The 22,240-nt window shown below is 39.0% G+C and overlaps 1 protein-coding gene across 2 annotated transcripts in view; it reads right to left on the reverse strand.

The window, feature by feature from the left end:
* FRMPD4 (FERM and PDZ domain containing 4) overlaps nucleotides 1-22,240 on the reverse strand; it is a 463,469-nt gene that overhangs the window by 116,980 nt on the left and 324,249 nt on the right. For both annotated transcript variants that reach the window (XM_089652996.1, XM_089652997.1), the window contains one exon: nucleotides 9,854-10,014. In XM_089652996.1, the coding sequence (XP_089509122.1) occupies nucleotides 9,854-10,014 (161 nt within the window). The remainder of the gene's footprint in view (nucleotides 1-9,853; nucleotides 10,015-22,240) is intronic.

Consider the following 22,240-nt stretch of genomic DNA (forward strand, 5'->3'; position numbering starts at 1 on the left):
CAGAGTCTCCTATATTTGTGGTTATTTGAGTTGCAGGTATTGTAAATATCATGAGAAAATAAAAGTAGTAAGGTCGATAATGATAAGTGAACTGATCTCAATTAAGCAATATATTAACTACAACACCCACAGTGTTGTATCTATAATATATTACAAATGTTTATTGCAATATGTCAGTTGCGCCACAAGACCCCTCAGTGTAAGAGTAGAACAACATTTTTAGAATGAAAGTAATCCCAAAGTCAATAAGCCATCTAATCCTTCCAAACATTTTATGAGGCGTCATGGGGGAACTTGTTCTCCTTTTCCTTCCATAATGTAGAAACAGTCAAATTGAGAGCTGAGCCTGAGGTCTATTGGATTTACAGACCACGGATGGGACCTTAGCCTGTATTTAAAGTGTGAGGGGAATATGCACAACATCTGCCAAGTTACAATGCTGTATGGTAATTTTGTTGTGCAATAGGATGGGTGAACTTTCCCATCTCTTTACTGGATTATGAAAGTGGATAAATATAAGGTCATAAGAGTATGAATGCTTTGTCTCCATTTTCTAATTGTATATCACAAGATTGTTTGAGAAACCTTCTTCTCTGTACATTGGTTTATGATCTGCCTGCGTATACATGGTAAACTGATATGATAGGACAAGGGCAGCTGCATGGTAGCCACTTTCCTCATAATGATAATTTATGTGTTTTAAATGACACCTTATTACACATTTTGAAATAAGTTTGATCTCCTTTTATATAAGGATTTGATATGTCCCATGCTATCAATGTATCAATGAAAAGGGAAGAATGCAAGAGACATGTAAGAGGGGTGTACCCTGTGGGAGAATGGATTAATTTAGTTTTTGGTGGAATTTTATCTAATTGTAAATTTGTACTTATTGTAATTTAATAACATAGATTAAATATGGATATGTAATTCAATTAAATAAAATTAATTTATTAATAGTTTGGGATTATTTTCCATACTTTAGATTGAATTTCTCAATTGTAATGCTTCTCTCTGTTATGTCATACTGTATATAGTGCAAAGAGAGTTAAGAGTGTAGCAATATGAGTTGCCTGCCTCTGATGCACTAAAATAGATTGTATAAGCTTGATACATTTTTGATACACCATATACTATGATTAAAGCTTTTTAGTCACAAAAATAGCCATACCTAGATGTGTGACTAAAAAGCTTTAATCATAAAGGTAGAGGCAATACTACTATGAAAATGTTAACACATATGTCTAACTATATGTATAATTTTATATTTAACTGCATTTTTAAACAATTACAAGCCAATAAGCTTTATTATATCATTTAACACATTAAGAAAATAAATATTTCAAAGTGTGAATAGAAACAGCAGTTGTGAAACATTACAATAGACATACAGTATAGTATGTCAGTGACAGTGTTTATATATAGCAAGAATACATTTCTCCCACCCTCTTTTTTTTCTTTTATTCCAATGCCCAAATTACCCCCAATTGCATATTTTCAGGCAAAGGGGATTTGGGTACCATGAATACACCCATATCCAACTTTTCTATCCGTTGATAAAGTTTACAATATAAATCCTAGGAAAGCAAAGCGCCCCATGAAGATATCCCTCGTACACAAGACACCCATGGATTTGTATTTTTTATTTGCTTTACATTGCTGTAAGGTGGATTCAGTTGTGTGGAAAACGGACCACATATTGGCATTCTATCATGATATATTCACGTGGACTGTCTTTCCTTTAATGCAAGCACTGTATAACTAATGCCTGTATCCCTGTACACACTCCCTTTAGTTCTGTGAATAAAAAAAAAAATGAAACATATACAATGAAATGAATGAAACATTACATTTAAGAATGAAGATACAACTTTAGAAAATGATGACATTTCCTTGGATGCATTGGGACTGATTATTAAAGTATGTAAAATAATATTGATATAGAGGGAGAATACATTTTGTTGATTCATCTTCTGTGATTAATCTATATGGCTGGAGTCATATTTTAATGCATTTTATTCTAGTGCCCAGTTACTAAAAGAAAATTATAATAATAATATAATTGTGGCAATGCATAACATTTATACAAAGTACCGAAGTCATAAAGACTTCAGATTTGAATATTGATATTTAGCAGGCCAGGCAGATCCAAGAGTAAGGTCCTTCCCTTTAATGATCATTGGCTAGTCAGCTAGCTTCTTTTCATCCAGGATCATTCTGCCTTTTTCTCTTACAGCTGTCAATCATTTCTACAGGCCAAGATTACCAGAAGCAGGAATGTAATTATCATGTTTGAGGGTTTATAGAATGCCAAATCAATGAACATATTGAAAAGAAAAAATATACAAAGCACTGTGCAAAAGATTTAGGCACTGATGAAAAAATGCAAAGTGATGATGCTTTCAAAAACAATGAAAGCAATAGTTTTTATTTATGAATAAATAACCTGAAAACTGCAAAAAACACCTAAAAGAATCCAATATTTGGTGTGTCTACCATTTTAAAGCAGCATCAATTCTTCCAGGTGTGCTTGCACACGGTTAAGGATTTGAAGGCATGATCCAGTGCATGATTAAACAATTGTACCAAGCTGGTGCTAATGATCAACAAGATAACATGTAGTTTAAAATACAGTCATTAAATTCAACAGTATCAGCTGTGTTGAACTAATGAAACTTGGTGTGGAAAAACCATGCTCCGCTAACAAGCTAAAGGCCGCTGAAAACAGTTCAGTGTTGAAAAATGTTACCCAATGATAAAACTGAGTGTAGCAATGAAACACAGGGTGGTCCGTCTGCATCACCAAGGTCTCTCACAGGCAAAGATTTTGAGGAAGACAGATGTATCCAGATGTGCTTCTCTGCAGAAGCAATGGACAATGTTGAGGATCAAATAGGTCCAGCAGCAGATGAAAAATACACCATGTTTTCTTTCCTTCATAATTGAAAGACGACCAGTGGCACAATCAGATCAGACTTCATAGAAACCCGTAGTACACTGGTACACCAGTGTACAGTCTTTAAAAGTCAGGTCAGAAGTAGTCTTCATGGAAGACATGCAGCTAAAAAGCCATACCTTCAATGTTACAACAAGACCAAGTAATTTTCATATGCATGTAAACACAAGAACTGGTGAAAATGGCAGCAGGTGCTCTGGACTAATGAGTTCAAATTTTTGGCTGCAACAGAAGGCAGTTTGCCAAAAGGTCTGGAAAGCAGTACAAACACGAGTGTCTGAAGACAACAGTGAAACTTGCAGGTATATAGCTGCATTTCTGCTCATGGAGTTGGGGATTTGGACAGAAATAAAGGCCAACTCTGGGTACAACAAAAAAAAGCCTGTTAAGTCTGGAAGTGCTGAAATATACTTACCTACAGTTCACGATCCAGCAGGCTTTCAGTTGTGCAACTAGGTAGTTGCAGCCACCTCTCTAAGCTGCTCATGGCTGTGGTCATGCTCACCCCCTTACACATACAATACAGGGTTAAAAGGTCTTGTATTACACATAGTGATGTTGAAGGACTGCCTACAGTCCAGAGTTTTGGAGGAGAGGAAGACAATGCTGGAACATTGGTTAACATAATACTGGATCCTGTTCTGATTCTGAAGTTGGGCTTTATTGGTTTCCTCAATGCCAAAAAAAAACAGGCAGGCAGATATATTTCCACAATGCAGTAGCATCAGGGAGGCATCGGATTGGTCCCAACTTTATTCTGCAATGGAACAATGACCCCAAACATACATCCAAAGCCAAATAGAACTATCAACAGAAAAAAGAAGAATAAGGAGTCCAGAAAGTGATGGCATGGCCACCACAGAGCCCTGAACTCAACGAACATCTGCCTGTCTGGAATTACATGAAGAGTGCCTTAAAAACTGTGTGCAAGTATATCTAAGGGAACTTAACTTATTTTAAATGCAAAGGGTGAGCACACAAAATTTGTTTTTTTTAATGTGCATGCACTTTACAGGTTGTTCATTTATAAATAAAAATATGCATTGCATTATTGTTAAAGCAGCATAACTTTGCAGCATTATTCTTAAGTTCTTTCTGTGCTTGCGTGTGTTTCCTTTGGGTGATCTGATTTCCTCCCACACTCCAAAGACATGCCAGGAGGTTAATTGACTCCTGTCTAAATTGGCCCTAGTATGTGTACGTGTGTGAGTTAGGGACTTAAGATTGTAAGCTTCATGAGAGCAGGGACTCATGAGAATGTATATATGTAAAGCACCACGTAAATTGACGGCGTTATATAAGTACCTTTAATTATTAAATAAATAAGTGCTTAAAACTTTTGAACAGTACTGTATATAGTTGGATTTAGAGAGACTGTGCTTATTAAACAAGGTTAACATGATTGTTCTGCTTTGTTTTCATCGCCTGAACTGTTCAGCCCCTTTAAAACAAAACTGGTGGGTGTTGTGACTCATAATTCTACTCTTATGCCCCGATACCATCCACCCACTGATTTTACCCACCAGCACAGTTCTAATCATACACCATGGTGCAATTGTCCTTGTAGATTAGTAAAATTTTGTCAGGTAAAGAAAACAAGAGTGGAAGGTTTTCTCTACAGACAACAAGGCAGTCACACAGCCTTGCTCTTAAATTTCCTTGTCCTCCTATTGTAAAAGCATTGTTCTTTATGTTTATAACCTCTCTGGAATAGGAAGGAATTTTTGGCCCTCAAGTTATGGTATAAGCGTGCTCATTTGTATTCTCTCATTGCAATCTTTTATGTCAGCAGCGTCCCAAAATATGTGACGTCTAGTCACTTGGAACAGTCTGTAACAGACTGTATGTAGCGCATACGAATGAGCTTTGCTTCAGGAATCAAGCAAAGCAAAATAAATGTCTCTGAATGGATAGGTTAATTTATCAGCTGCTACACTTTGATTTGAATTTAAGCCTAGAAAAATATGTATCAATAAGTAAAAGAAATAATTAATTTGAGTGACATTTGTTTGTGAATTTTGTGGAGAGAGATGTATATTTAAGCCATGACTGACTGAATCCCTTTTTTACTTTCTAATCAATCTCTTAAATGCACTGCTGCTCAAGAATAGCAGACGGCTATTTTGTGAGCATCGCAAATATGCATCTAAATAGAACTAATTATAGTTGTATTCCAGTTCACTTGGCTAAGTATTTGATTTGAAGCTTAATTGCAACCCCTTTGAATCATTATATGCATTTTAACAGAAAGGAAACATTTACTATGTGCCAGACACTGCTTGGGTTTGTTGCATTGCTCTAGCTCTATATATAGTTGGGTTAACAATTACTGTTTTTAAGTAAGGAGGTTGGCTTCTTGAATTGGCTATATAAATGTCCACATTTAAAATATGTATTTAAATGTCAGCTGTTTTAAAACCACACAGACATGTTGACCATTAATGCAGAGAGAGCATCAACATATGCTTGGAGATAAAGCAAAACCGAACACCCTTGGATACAGAAGGGACCCTGTCCACAGAGTTCTGTGGCACTCCTCTCTCTGGGCTACAGTACACCTCTTCCTATGATATGGAGATGAGGAGAGCTAAAGGGTGCGTGTCCTGTCATAGAGTGACAATGTTATTCATCCATAGACACAGTACCATGGGTGAGCATTGCCACCTTAAGACAGGAAGAACAGGATTAGGAAAATCAGGTAAAAATAAAGAAAAAAAGCCAAACTAATGCAGCCACCACATCTAAGGATTGGTAAGCTGCTATATAGTACTTGCATTTAGATACATTTTACAGGTCCATTACAAAAGCCCTTAACTTTCATGTACATACAGTATGAAAGCAATGATAATTGAGGACCAAATGTATTTGCCCTGCTCATTAAGAAGGTTTATGCTAAGCTGGAGATAACAGGCTGAAAACTTTTCTTGCAACTGCCCCCACCCCCTCCCCACTTTTTACAATATCCTATACTCCAGTGTAATGAGTCGTTGTCGGGGTGGTGTTTCACGCAAACTATGTAATCTATGGAATGCAGGGTTTGCATGCCCACTGACACAGAATACAGCAAAATGTATTTGATGTGGTGGCAGGGGCGGACTGACAACTCATGGGGCCCCCGAGCAATAGGGGATTATGGGGCCCCTGTGTCCTTGCCCAAACTCAAAAATGCCTATGAAAAAGGTACCAGGGGCATCTCATGGGGCCCCCTACTGACCCAGGGCCCTCGGGCAGTGCCCAAGTTTCCAAATGGTCAGTCCGCCCCTGTGTGGTGGACATAACATCCTACTCCACTATTCCAGAATTAAAAATAGCACCCCTATGTAGTATATCCCTTAAGAGTCTCTGGCATAACTGACATCCAAAGTAAGCAGTAGCCATCACATCAGACATGATTTCTAGATGACATTTGACAATTTTATTGTAGACCTCTGCAACATCAGGAGCTAGGACAGACCGTAAAAGCATATCCATCTCAAGGAGCAAAGCAAGACAATGCTAAACCTAACAAAGATGTATAAATGCAAACCAACTGAAATAATCCCATACAGGGTTGACAACTTTTTTTTACTGACAAAACAAACATAAAAATAAGAGAATCTATATTTAAACAGTATAGATGTAGCACCCTCCTAGGTTTGAGTAGGTTGCTAGGTAAATTTAGTTATGGCTCCTCTGTAATCAGAATAGCAGGGCTTGATTGATTGGAGCTGCTCAGGGTTTCATGGGCTGCTGCTCTGCTACTTTCCCATCTTCTAGAAATTTCTAGAACCTAGTGGGAGGGAGGGCAGAAACTGCAATCTAAATAATTATGGGAGTCCAGCCAACCCCTAGGGAGGTGTGTGCCCAGAAGGTGGGGGGAGCATAAATATGCGGAAGCCTGTGCAGCAGGGGCAGCTTGCTCTATGTGGCTGTAGGGCAGTGTTCTACAGTTCAACCTGTTGGAGGAGACCCCGGTTGAGAGGCCTTGCCCTGCTGAGCAGAAGCTGGGGAAGGAAGAATTGAGGTACCAGCTAGGCTTATCTGCCTCTTCACAAAGCAACCTAAGAACCCAGAGGGTCAGAAGAGAGTTTAGGAGATAGAGCTGGTGAGCAGAGCAGCCAGAAAGTTAGTGGTCATCATGTTTGTTTATTTCATGTTTTGCAGTTCTGAGGTATCTCATGATCTCTATCTTTATCCAAGTTCACAGTTCCCCAATAAAAACCAAAAAAGAACCCATAGACTGATTAAATTATTGACCCAGAGGAAGAATGCCTAAAATGTTGTGTGCCTGGCTGTGTGTGCCCTAAAAGGGGAAAGGGGACAGACTTAAAGGGGGATGATTAAACAGAATCTGTGGTTAGTCGCTGTACACACTGCACTCATGTACCACAGTCCTTTTACCCACAAAATACTCCTAATTACTGTGCCACAACTGATAGGCTCACAGACACAAATAAACCTCACAACAACGGATGATTTAAAAAAAAATTAAGCGTTTCAATTACACATGCCTTTCTGCACACAGAAAGTGATTGCTTTGTCTGTTTGAACCTACCTAAAGAAGAACTTCATAAAAACCAGCAATTGTTGGGACAATAAACACTTTGGTCAGTACTATGTAATGTACAACATAGTGTTGCAAAAATGAAGCTTCTACCTTCCAGGGATCTTCCAATTCCAGGGAACCGTCCTAAATTTAAGCCATAGGTGGCCCTGCCAACACCCAGCTTGACAAATACTAATTGAGGATCAAGGGAACCAAGTGGGAAAAAGTCATCCATACAGTGACTGCAACCAATCAGCTGCTGTCACTGTTGAGGTATTCTGACAGCTGCAGGTCCTGGTTGTCAGGATACAGTAAATGGTAGTTGGAGATTCCTCCATTCATATAGTTTACTGAGTACAAAATCTTTATGTGTATAACAAGCTTTAGGGCTCGTTCACACCATATGTGCAATGAAACTGCAGGGAAAAATGTGCAGATTGCACTTGCAGAGACATGAATTTACATCAGTTTCACAACAGTTTACATCAGTTTTCAGGCTTGTTTCAGTGAGTTTTTATGCACGTTGACATCAGCTTTCATGCACATCAGTTATGTGCCCTGTTCACACCACAGTGTTGATATCACGTCAGTTTTTTTTTCCCGTGTAGAAAACTTTATACACATTGCAGATTCCTACGCAGAAAAAATCCAAAGATCGGTTTGACAGCATAATAATATAAAAGTTACTATTGTGTTATATCTGATTTTGTGGATAATACAGCATGCTCTGGCTTTTTAGAGCTATTATGTGTCCAGTTGCTATAGTTACCATTGTGTATATCTTGTGTGAGCGTCACTGGACGGCCTATCCCTGACTAAGCCACGTGGTTGGTGGCGTAACGTGTGGGGCGGAGCTTAGTGATGTCATTTCCGGTTACGGACCGGAAGTGTGGTGATTATTATGCTGTCATACCGATCTTTATACTCTAAGACATTGTGAGTGTTACACTGTTCATGCTTTTAATATAATAAATTATTTACACTATGGGAGGCTGTTCTCTATTCCTACATGTTGAGGTGGAGTTGTGAAGAAATCTCTGTGGATGATCCTGTATTATCATCCTTGTTATTGTTATAACCAGCTTTTTGCTGCCATCTAGAGATTATTCATTGAATGACCATGCTTGTTTGACCTATGTTGATATATATCAAAAAAGAAAACAAAATCTTCATCACCCCCCACAAGCAAGCAGTACAGTGTCAATATGGTGACACTGTACTGCTAGGGTGAGTATGTAAAAACATAAATAATATTATAAAAAAAAAAAATGTAAAAAAAAAATTAGAAAATTATAATTTTTACTTATAAACTAATTTGGTTATTTTGTTTTTACTAAAAAGATAGATGAATACATTTTGGCCAAGATTTCTGAAGCAAAATTATTTATTTGCAAAATTTTTACAGAAAAACACTTTTTTTTTCAAAATTTGTGGACTTTTTCATTTATATAGCAAAAAAATAAAAATCCCAGTGGTGAATAAATACCACCAAAATAGAGTTTTATCTGTCTCAAAAAAATGCTAAAAAATTCATATGGGTACAATGTTGCATGCACCATTTGAGGGGAGATCCAGAGCTGAGATTAAGTGGAGCTATTGGAGCTAGTTATATGTGATGCCTCATGGTGTGGAAGTGGTTGCTGTATAAAGCTTTTAGGCCCTTAGTGGTTGCGGTAAGGAGGTGAGGAGGCATTTTGGCCATTTATGGATATGTGTTCCACCTGAGTGTCGCACAAGCAATGAAAATATTTGGAGTGGAAATTGAAGCACAAATATTTGCAATTTGCACAAGATATTTTGCACATATTTGCATTTTTTGCACAATGATGGACTATATTGTTAGTTATTTCACCTAAAATATTGAATTTTGTTATTAACACCAGTCACCTTTAGTTAGAGTAGTGTACTTATTAATTAAATCACTATATATGTCCCCCACTGGGACTGTGAGGGATTTGTATTGCACTTTATTTGGGATCAATTTTATGCCATCACTTTATATGTTTGTTTGGTATTTATCAATCGTTATTAGATATTTATAGCACTTATTAATTGGAGTGATTTTATTTATTTTATCACTTATATTATTCCTATTTTGTGTGGGGTTCATCTGCACTGTATATAGGTCCACTTGTGGGACCAATTTTTTTTGCACATTGTCACTTTGGAATGTCACTTATGTAGCACTTTGAAGCATAATTTATTTACTGATATTTATTTATAGCGCTTCACCATTTATATTTATATAATACAGTGTTTCATGACTGCATAATTGTCATTCACAATGTGATAGCACTGAAAGCTGAAAATTGGCCTCGACTGGAAGGAGGTGAAAGTGTCCGGACTTCAAGTGGTTAATTACAATAACTCACCTGGTGTTACTGAGCGGACAACAACAGGTTTTTCACTCCCAGCGACAAATCCAAAGCCAAGAACTGGATCTCTCCTCATTTCCACATTCCTTGGTACAGGAGGGTTGATTTGGCAGCTTTCAATTCGAGGATCTTCAAATGCCCCTGTTTGTGTCAAGTGACTGCCAAAAAGAAAGAAAAAAATGAATGAAAAGCTGTAATTCAACTGCTTACTTTAAGACTTTATAGTTCAATTAACATGTGAGCAAAAAAAGAAACATCTAGTTGTGTGTCGTACATGTGATGAGTAGCCAAAGTTTCACCCAAGAAATTACAGCCTTATTATTTCCATTACTGACTGCTTTGTTAACTTATATGTGCTTCACAGTTATATGTATAACACCGTGGATATGACAAAAAGTGTTAATTATTAGAGTATATGTAGCCCAGAAGCGATGAAGCCTGCAGAAAGAATCTACATGTTGATTTCATTTAAAATAATGTGATGACAAGGAAATATAGCAGTTACATAATATCCAATTAAAATTAAGAACATTTACAATGCCTTCTAAAAACAAAAATACACACAACGCACAACTGCTCAGAGGCATTCAAATAATTGGTAGCATTCAGAAAACGCAACAAATCCAAAAGATAAACAGATGCATATTTTTACTTTATTGCTAATATAGACCATCATTTGAAAGTGAAATGTAGTTGTCCCATCATTAACAGTATGTTCCTTTACAGAACTTAAAATCATATCAACTAGTTAGTTTACAGAGTAACCCTACAAGAGAGAGCAGGGTGTTTCCATCTGACAGAAACCCTTTCATGATTAAAAAAACAGAAGCTGATTCTTTTTGAAAACACTGCTTTTCTGGCTTCTTTTTTAAAATGCTGCTTGTCTGGTGCTCATGCTTCAACATTTAAGCCAGTAACCAGGAACAAGTATGTTGCGGTTGACCTTCAACTTTGATCTAATTTTTCTGCTCTGCATAGTTGTTCTAGTCAGTGACAGAAAGAAATAGATAGAATAAAAAGCTGCTTTTACTGCAATGCTCACCTGTAATCTGGAGCCGTTCCCCACTAAACATATTTTCCTCCACTAGATGCCCTCAGGCTTTGAGTTCAATGATGGACATCATCATTAAGACTCCATGCACACTAGCATTTTTTTAAAGTTCCTATTAGTTATTATCAGCATATTTTTTTCTGCTTCTAGAAGCTAAATAGTGTTATCCTGCATATTCACGCACACTACTTTAGGCTATTAGCATTTTTTGAGCTTCAGTGTCTAGAAGCAGAAAAAAAATAGTTTTTTCAAGGCTCCATGTACACTAGGGTTTTTTTTATAAGCTCAAAAAACGCTGGTAATAGCATTTTTTAGTAGCATTTTAGTAGCGTTCAGAAGCACTTAAAGCGGAGTTCCACCCAAAGGGGAAGTTCCGCTTTAAAGATTGGTCCCCCGCTCCCCATTAAGGATTGGCACCTTTGGGGAGTGGGGGGAGGGGGGAATGGGTACCTCGATTTGACAGGTACCCACTCCCACTTCCGCCTAGGCGATCGGAAATGGAAGTTGTCCTCCTACCCTCCCTCCCCAAAGTCTTGTGGGACATGTGACAGGTCCCAGAAGACTACGGGGCCATTCAGGAAGCGCAGCGCTACTCACGCATGCGCAGTGGGTACCCGGCTGTGAAGCCACAAGCTGTCACAGCCGGGTGCCCACACTGAAGATGCCAGCGCCTGGAATAAAGGACGGCCGGTGAAATGGGCTGTGGAGGGGGCAATGCAGATTGTGGGACAGGTGAGTGGCTGATTTTTTTTTAAATTATCAGCTTTTGTAGCTGATGACTTTTATTTTATTACAGAGTGAGTGGAACTCCGCTTTAAGTCTTCATGTACTGGAGCAGCTGCTAAACTCGAATTTAGGAGATTTTGGCATTTTTTTGCAAAATCTCCTAAACTCAACTCCATAAAAGCCTATGTGTCCATGCACACTACTTTAGGCTCTTAGCATTTTTTGAGCTTCAGCGTCTAGGAGTAGAATAAAAAATGTTTTTGTAGAGTTTTTTTGGAGCATTTTTCCAGCAGAAAAAGAACACTAAATGCTCCTAAAAGCTACTAAAATGTCCTTAGCTTTTTTTCTAGCCTTTTTTCCCCTCTACTTGTATTGTAAAAACACTAATAAAACGCTAAAGCTCCTAAATGCTCTTAAATGCTTCTGAACTCTACTAAAACGCTACTAAAGCGCTACCATAAAATGCTATTACCAGCTTTTTTTAGCCAGCGTTTTTCCCAGCATTCTTTGAGCTTCAAAAAAACGCTAGTGTGCATGGAGCCTTAGAGTTTTTCAGAGTGTTTTTCCAGCAGAAAAAAAAGCTAAATGCTCCTAAACACTAATAAGCGCTACTAAAATGTTTGCTTTTTTTCTAGCCTTTTTTTTTCTTCTACATGTACTGTAAAAACACTAGTAAAATTTTAACGCTGCTAAATGCTCCTAAGCACTTCTGAACGCTGCTAAAAAACGATATTACCAGCATTTTTCATCCAGCGATTTTCCCAGTGTTTTTTTAACTTGAAACTTAGTGTGCATGGAGACTAATTCTTCTGAGCCCTGGCTACCATGGGCCTACTACAAACCTGTGACTGAACAGTGAAAGAGAATCAGCACAATAATAAATTCATGTCTTTCTCTCTGCTTTTTCTGCTACCAACATTCTCCTAGTCAGCACATACTGTATACTGATTGGCTCTTTGTGCTGCTTTTTCCTCTTCCACTCTGAGCTGTGATGTACAGGCATTGCCAGAGAACAATACCAGGTAAAAGTTAGATACTTACTTGATGAATACAGAACTACATTAGTTTGTGTCTTTAAAATATGGCTAAAGTTCATCTTAAAAGTTCTGGTCCAGAAGCTGTTATGGAAGCTCATGCCTGCTCCTTGATTTTTGGCTGGAGTTATACGTTAAATGGAAACTTCACTACTGAGTTACTGTCCAGATGAGTTTTGTTATTGGCTGAGAAATCGATAATGGGAGGATATAGACAGGAATGAGAGAATCTGCCTGGATTTCATTTGTGGTTGGTTCATCGAACTTTGCATGCCTGCACCTTGATACTACATTCTGGCAATTTTCAAGCCTAATAGGCAAGCTATTATCAGAAAAGGGGCACAAGAAGCTGAGCATTGACAAAGCAATAAAACATTTTTTAAAATAATGTACAGTGGTGAAAGAGTGTTCATTTAATTGTGATTTGAAGAAGACTTGAGGAAAACACCAATCATTTCAATTACATGCTTGGGAGGTGCCTTTAGACTCTATGTTGTGGTATGGAATAGTATGATTTTCTCAGACATCGCCAGTGACATCACATATTTTGTTGGTGTAATTGATTTTTTACTTTTAAATTTAGTTTGGTCTTAATACAGCAGCAGCATCCCAGTCTGATGTATTACAACTTGAAAAATAAGACTTTCTTAGTTTTAACTGGAATTTGATTTTTTATTGCGTGGTAATAGGCCTAAATTGAATAAAAATAATGGGCAGCAAATAGAAAAAGACAAGACAGTTTCTTTTTCAGTACAAATTAAAGTTTACTATTTGAGAGGCAATAGCCACAAATATTGTACAGTGGCTGAACAGTGCAGCTCCATATTGTGGTAGTTGGAATGCACACAGCAGGGGCCAGGTATGTCTGCAATTCCTCTGATTTGCTAGAATAAGTCTACACCTTCCAGGCACTCAGTTGTATTTTTTTGTAATTTATAGTCAAGACACTGAAGGCCTAGCTGTGGGGGCAATTTTTGGGATGCTGTGAGTGAGGAATAGGGTGGGATAGGTTTCAAGGTGGATATTACACCTCTCGCAAACCCCAGGAGTTGTCTGTAAGTGGGTGAGATTTGGGGGTGGGGGGGCTGTGACCCCCCTTCAAAAAAATAGGGAAGTCCAAAATATGGAAAATGGGATAGACTCTATTTTCATTTTTATTATTTCATTATAGTCAGGGCACTGAAGGCACAGCTACATGGGGAAAACAAATAGGCATAGGCTTTCCATTATTCCACAATGCAAGGGGATGGGAAGGCCGCAGCAAATGGGAAGGGGGGAACCTATGACCAGGGTGATGGGTGGACAGCAGCAAAAATTGAATGTAGAATTCTATATTCTTATTTCAACAAGCAAACAGTCAGAGACTGTATGGAACTGGCAGTCTACTGTCATAAACTGGACGATGGTGTTACATCTGTCCATTTTTTAACACATTTTATTATTCAAAAATTTACATTTCTTTAAAGGATAAATTCACTTTTTGACAAAAAACAATAAATGCCCATTTTATTGCAGGTAAAAAAATGTGCATTTATTATTTTTTGTTGCAGTAGCCTGTAAAGCATTGCACCAGTGATCAGCAGATCACTGGTGCCATGCAGGTCTCCTGCAGACCTGTCAGTATATCTGCCTGCTCTCATGGGATGTATGGGCAAGAAGATATACTGACAGAAAGAATCAATGAACTACCAGGGTGCTCCACAGCACCGTGGTAATTCATTGAGAACTACAAGCCAACAGTCGTTAAGATTGTCAGGACTTGTAGTTCATTCATACACAGAACTCTGTGAAGGAATTACGCAGCCGTGTGGGTGGAGACCCGCATGGCTGTACTGTTTTTAAAAAGTGACAGCTGGTACAGTGAACTTCTCCCCGTATTGCTGTCACAGAGAGGGGGAGGATCAGGCAGATGATGTAGCATTGGGAACATGTTTCATATTCCACCCTAAACATGGGTGGAATATGTAGAATGTTTCCAAAGGTGAACTTAACCTTTAAATACTCTTCATTTAATATTTTTTTCACTTGTAAGTCTGTCCCTGTTCTGGTCTAGCAAACACTGGCAGGGATTACAGTGCAAACTGAGTTTTCAGGCAAGGACAACCTAGGATCAGGGGCGGACTGACAACTCATGGGGCCCCCGGGCAATAGGGGATCATGGGGCCCCTGTGTCCTTGCCCAAACTCAAAAAAGCCTATGAAAAAGGTACCAGGGGCATCTCATGGGGCCCCCTACTGACCCCAGGCCCTCTGGCAGTGCCCGAGTTTCCAAATGGTCAGTCCACTGCCTAGGATTCAACACAACCCTGTTTCAATGAAAAAATAAAAAAGGGTTCCTTGCAAGATAAGGCCACTATCACAGACACATGCATCACATGTGACATGCTGAAAACAAAAGGCACCTCCAAGTATAGTTGGTCAGTAATAAGTGAATGTGATATCTTGTGTACCCCACACTAGGGGTCCCAGCAACATTTGAGTGCCTTTCACTAGGGGTCCCAGCAACATAAATCAAAAATAAAAAAACCCAAGAGAAACTGAAATCCTAAAATGCCACCCCTGAAAGAAAAGCTGATTTTTTTTTAATAGGGAAGCCTTGCTGCATAAAATGCAGTTTAACCTGAAAAAAAGGCTGTATCAAAATCCGGTAATAAACAATAAACCCAAAAATAAAAAAATTTAAAAATTAAAAAATCACAAAAATACCATCCCCGCCTCCTGAACTAAAAGCTGTTTTTTTCATAGGGAGCCTGGCAGAAAAAGAAAAAGGTGATATGTGAAGTGCAGATTTAGATCATACAGAGGAACAAACAGCTGGCGCTACATGGGAAAATCCCTGTACAAAGGTCTTATTCAAGGTGTGAGAGGTTGATGGTCTCTAAAACAAGATATAAAGGGCAGAAACCTGACAGTATTTACAGATATACTGTACATTTTTTATCATCTTAAAGCTGTACCTGCCCTGGTCTAGAAAAATGGGCAGAGACAGTAAAGCTTTAACGTAAATGCTTAGCGATTCTATTCATGGGTTATTGAGGGTTAGGGATGTACCACTGTGTGAAGGCATGAAGGTGTCAGAGAAGGCCGTAGGTGTAGTGGGAAGAATTTTTAAGTAAGACTTTTAATAATCTGTTGTGCGGGTGTTCAATACTTTGGGTGCACAATGTTTTTTTTTTTCAAAGAATGCAGTGAAATGCTGTCAAAAAAGAAAGCTTGTAAACAGACTGTAAGTAACAATCACCTGATGTGCTCTAATCACCCCAAGACAAAAGGGATCATCTAAAAAAAATTTGGGCTGCAGCAGGGCTTTTAAAATAGGGAGAATTAATTAAATATACTATATAAGAGCATAGGCAGGTATTTTACTACAAAGGAAAATTACAGATACCATAGCATGGTAAATTTGGCCAACAGGAAATTATTAATGTACAGTATATCTAAGGTCAAAATTAAATTGAAAATCATATATTCATTTCCACATTTAAATTATTTCTAGGATAAGTACTCTAAATGATCTTGAACTTTAAAATTGTACTTTTTGAAGACTTCCCACACATTTTTCTTTCTTGAATTCTGTAACACAGTGTTTCTCAACCGTTTTTCTGTCAAGGCACCCTTTAAAATTATGGACAGTCTGGAGGTAAACCATTCTAAATTGGGGTACCTCCAAACTGTCCATATTTTTAAAAGTGCACTGCATTGTAAAATGTGAAAAACTATGCTAATAGTTTTATATAATGCAGCAACATCCACACATGTAGGACAACCAACATTAGAGGTGACTTATTCTTCCAAAGCAAATACACTTTTGCACACTAAGTAGTATTCAGGGGCGGACTGACCATTTGGAAACTCGAGCACTGCCCGAGGGCCCGGGGTTAGTAGGGGGCCCCATGAGATGCCCCTGGTACCTTTTTTCATAGGCTTTTTTGAGTTTGGGCAAGGACACGGGCCCCATGATCCCCTATTGCCCGGGGGCCCCATGAGTTGTCAGCCCACCTCTGGTAGTTTTCCAATGTTTCTCTTCTCCCTCAGTTTTTCTCCATCACTGAGCTAATGTGACCCCAGCACTGATGGAAAGGGGCAGGGGAGGGTCAAACTAGGATGCTGTGCAGACGACCAACATCCTCTTTAAAAACTAATGATGTCACTGGTTGTCAGAACATTGGCAGCTAGAAGGTCGTAATGGCACACAATGAAAACCTGTGGCTTTGTGTAACTAAAAGGCAGGCTTGTTCCACCCGCTGGCTTGTATACAAATATTTGGCAATTTTTTTACATTTTGCCAAGGCACCCCTGAAGAAGCCTCAAGGCACCCCAGGGTGCCTTGGTTGAGAAAGAGTGCTGTAACACATTATGTCATTATGTCCTGTGAGCAGCCACTCACACATTTCACAGAGCCTGCTTTTTGAACTACAGTTGTGCTGAAAGAAGGATTTTCAGGAGGAAAAGTTAATACAGGAATCAATGCTTGCAGACAACAAGGTAGCTTAGGATATATATTTTTCTTAGAAACTGAAAGTAAACCAAAGGAAGGAGTAGCACTACTTTAGTAAAACAGTTTAGTACACAGCTGCATCATCTTTATAAACAGCTTCCCTCAAAGTGAAGTCCAGACTAGCCCTGGTAACAGAAGTGAACAGCAGTAGCAATCCCAGGTCCAAGGACTTGGCAAGAATAGGTGAAGGGATGTCCACCATAACTGGGTATTCTGGACATGAGACATCAGTAACCATCACTCTGTTCACCACTTTTTTCAGGTTTCTCACTCATCTCAGCCCTCAAGCCATGTTGTAAAACAGTAATTCACATACCTATGAAAGAACTCTCTGTATACAGTGGTTCCAGGCATAGGTCACCAGGTACGTGCATCCAGGAGTTTCAAATACATTGCAATACTCCTGTGCTGCCCTCCTCTGCTAAGCTATCACATGTTAATGACCAGAAGCAGTTTTATTATCTTTAACATAGGAAAAAAAGAAAAAGAAGGAAATTTATAAAAAAAAAAAAAAATGAGCAGCCAGAATCTGGAGCAGCTGTGCATGGCAACCAACTTCTATCTTTAATTTTGAAAACTGAACTGGACAAGCTGATGATAAAACCTGTTTGGTTGTGATGTACAGCTCCTCCATGTACTGTCATCTCTAATTTTAATAAATTTCCCTTAGAGTCCCATTTCCATTTTCCCAAGGCGTTTATTGAACTTCTCAGCAAAAATACATAAAAGTCTGAAATTATATTTTGCAAGTCCAAAGATATGGTAAGTAAATCCAAAAATAAAGTAATAGCACAAAAAGTACTTTTAAAATATATTCAGAAACATCTTTAAAACCTTCAAGGTTATACCAATGCAAGAAAGGAAAGGTGGCAGAACTCACAAATCACAGTTCTCATAACCAAGGATGATCTTATCTGTGTTGGAATCCTTGTCCAAACCCACCATGTCATGTCTTGGCTGCTTATGATTGGGTTCAGACCTAGATCTAAGCATGCATGAGGTCATTCTTTTATCTCCTGATCAAGACTACTCATAAACGGAACCTCAGATAATTGCACAAGGGCAAACAGTGACATCCAGTGGTGCCTTTAGAAACCACAACAGACATTTTCCCAGATGTATAAAATAGGACCCTAATACCCTGTTGCACTCAGAATACACATGACAGCCTAAGGGCTAATGTTGATGTGAATTGTTATCCAACGTCTAAATGCATGTGAAACACAGGTCAGTACAATCCCTATGACTTCCATTAAGCTGTACATATTTGACCTGCCTTGCATTGGACTGTGTTCTATTGAGGTACATTTAAACTGCAGGCAAGGCAGGTCAAAGACAGCCATTTCTTGTCTACAAAACCTTTGCATTCAAATAGTAAAAGCATCATTTGAAAAGAATGCCGGTCGACATGAAACCTTAAAATGCTCCAGTGAGCACAATTATTATATTGGTTATTCCCTGAAAGTAGCTAGATTTCCTGTTTAATTTTGTAGTGATGGTTAGAGATTGAAAACAGATTGGATACAGTCCCCTTGCTCAAGTTTTCAGAGACTGAATTTTGTTTTCGTATATACAGTAAGCTAGGGAGCTTTGAGATTATAACCCTCTGTTTTTGTAAAACCTGAGATTGTAAATTGATATAATGTATTTGTATATTATGTGCAGCACCCTCCTAGATAGGTTGCTAGAAAGGCTGTAATCAGTGAAGCAGCTTTGATTGCTTTGGGCTGCTCTAGGATTCACTGTTTGTAGATTTGACTGCTTTCCCCTGATCTTTGGAGGGTTGTAGAATGTAGTGGGTTGGATTCAGCAGCATGAATATTTATGTGGTCTCAGCCAATCCCTGGGGGTGGGTGTCCAGTAGGTTCTAGGGATTGCATAAATAGTCTGGGGCTTTAGGCAGCTCTGGTTCTTGACCAAGAGTAGAAGATCCCAGCCTGAAGGGCTGCTGCCATTCTAGGCAAGCCAGCTCAAGCTCTAGATGTGCTAATCGAGGGATGTTGCGAGTACAGTCCTGCATGTAGGATCCTAGCAATTGTTTGATGCTTCTATTCCTTACACATTGGTGCCAGAACTTAAAAAGGGACAGTTCTTAAAGGGTCTCAATTAGACTCATTTCCTTTGTAGCTACTAGAGGGACTGAATGGAGAGGTTTTGACAAAAAGAAAAGTGTCCTCTTATCGCTTCCCAGTGTTGCTGCAGTATCCCACAGCTCCCTGCACCCCATCCAAGTTCAAGTTTTCAATAAAGCATTAAAAATACACCCCCTAGACTGTTTTTTGAGCCAGAAAGAGTGACTTTTGCTGTGTGCCTGGCTGCCACTACACCAACTTGGGGGAGGAACCTGGGACAAATCAGCAGGCACTCTTGGAGGTGAGCACTACATATGTAAGAACAGAATAATCCAGGATACAGTTTTAATATCAGCTTTTCCATCTTTTGTCTTTAGTTGGCTTCTGCGCAGTTACTTAAATATGGGTTGAGTAAACTGTCATATCAGAGACAGCTTTGATGAATCATTTCAAGATAAAACAAGGTAAATGATCTTCAAAACTAAGATAAGCTCTTGATGCTGTCAGTTTTTCAAAAAGAGAATGCTAATGCTCAAGTTGATTTCATTTCTTACAGACTTGCGACAATATACTGTACTTGAATGATTGAATCTTTTGATTTCTGTAAATCTTTATTTATTGGAGTGATTTTAATAAAAATATCTTTCTGAAACTGGAAAATAAATATGCAGATTCATATTTGCTTAAAGTGGAGTTTCAGCTGAAAAAAATAAAAATAAAAGTCAGCAGCTACAAAAACTGTAGCTGCTGACTTTTAAAATAAAACCACTTACCTGTCCCTCAGTCCAGCAGTGTCCTCACCACCGCTGGTTTCACCAGCCATCTTCTCTCCCTGGCGCTAGCATCTTTAGTGTGGGAACCCGGCTATGACAGCTTGCGGCTTCACAGCCGAGTGCCAACTGCACATGCACAAGTAGTGCTGCGCTTTGTGAATGGCCCTGTAGTCTTCTGGGACCTGTCACATGTCCCAGAAGACTATGGGGAGGGAGGGGGAGGACAACATCTGCCTCCAATCGCCTAGGCGATCACAGCAGAAGTGGGAGCGGGTACCTGTCAAATATATGTACCCGCTCCCCAAAGAACACTGCTGCATTTGTCAATGCATTGTTGAGGGCACCCCAAACACAGATTGCAAATGCAGTGTAGTTTTTGGGCACCAAATAGCATGGTTTTGCTGTATCATGCGATTTGGTGCAACACGGTTTTTAGTGCATGCACTACTTTTTCTGTGTTCAAATGAATGGGCTGCAAAATCACACTGCATAGGAATGTGAACCAGCCCTTAGTCCTTTTCAACCTCTACATGCAGCTTCAGTGACACTTCATTGTCCTGGAATGGATTCCCAATAGTAAAAGTGATGGACTATGCGAGCTTGTGTATCAATACTATCACTTGCAGTCTCCACCAGTAAAGCATGCCACAGGATGACAACACAAGTGACAACACAAGAGCACCACTGGTGCACTGCAGATACCTTAACAGGAAATACCTGAACAAGGATGTTCATGATGGGCTTGCAAGGTTATCTTTTATTGAAAGCTGCAAATGTAAATTAGTTTCTAGATGTCTGTATCCATAAAATGTATGAACTTAGCACCTAACAATGCTCAACTTATTATTATTATTATTATAATACAGGATTTATATAGCGCCAACAGTTTGCTCAGCGCTTTACGAAATAAAGGGAGACAATACAGCAACAATACAGTTCAATACAAGAGGGTTAGGAGGGACCTGCTCCTTAGAGCTTACAATCTAAGACTTATTAGAGCAATATGCCTATTCTTAGACATAGTTCAATAGATTTCTTCAATCCCTGAAACGTTTTGGATTGTTAAAGGCTTTCTATAGGAATGTCCTGCACTACTTTCCTCCCAAACCCCCAGCCCTAGTGTTACTTGGGTGGTTTCCAGCTCCCTGTGAAGTCTTCAGCACAGTGACAGCACAGATGTTCTGTTTTTCTCTGCTGTCACTACCAGTGACCCTACTAGTGAGAGGTGTGAATAAAGAGGTTATGATGCACTTTACCCATGTTCCTCCGCTCTTGCACTGTTGTTACATGCTGGGGGCTATACAGGCAGCAGCAAGTTACCCTGATGATGCCAGGGCTGGATAAGGGTACGAATGAGTGCAGACTGTCTGATACAGAAAACCTGTGACATTTGGAGGCTTAAAAAAAGAGCATTTTATATTCACTGTAAAATTCTTTATCTCAAAGGTCATTGAGGGACATGTGATTTGAAGACTTTTTGGTTATAGTGCCGCCTACAGGAAGATTTGGATACTGACAAACAAAATCAGCCTGGTATAACCTGTTCAACTCCCAGCATACCTCAGGTTTGTAGCAAAGCAGTGCTGAGAGACCATAAATACAGGGGGTGGAGCCTGTGTCCATCAATATACAGTGAGTACAAAATACAAAATACTATTTTCTCATTTTGTTTGTTGAAGGACACATTCAGAGACATCTGGGGCATCAAAATGCAGTTCAATGTTGCAAACAAAACTCCTACAGGTCCAATAAAAAAACACCAACAAAAAAAACGGGAACTGCCTGCAGCTCAAAGAGATGCCTACAAAGCTTTACATCTGAAGTTGGCCTCCACCTCATTAAACTTGGAGAGCACAAGAACAGAAGACCAGATGGCAGAATTGAAAATCTATTAAACACTTGCCTGATGCTCTAAAACTTAAGAGGAACTCAAAGAACTAGTAGAGGTCTGATTACGTTTAAATAACAGATCTGCCTGGGCCAGTCTAGAGCTCTGGTGGACAAGGCTAAAACATAAAGTTCCCTCTTTTTACCTCTCTTGCCGAGACAGGACTTCTGCTTCCAGTCAGGATGTTTTGCATTATAGGGACAACCAAATCACTCAAAGCTCCAGACTGTTGATCATGAGATAGATTCTTTTGGTGTCCCCTGCACTGATATGGCGTCTAGGGCTCCTCCCCAGTCTGTAAGGCTGGCATCTATTGTGAGGATCCTCTAAGAGATTGGTAGGA

This window comes from Staurois parvus, unplaced genomic scaffold (genome assembly GCF_062004578.1).
Source record: "Staurois parvus isolate SC_StPar_1 unplaced genomic scaffold, SC_StPar_1.0 ptg000696l, whole genome shotgun sequence".
Lineage (NCBI taxonomy): Eukaryota > Metazoa > Chordata > Amphibia > Anura > Ranidae > Staurois > Staurois parvus.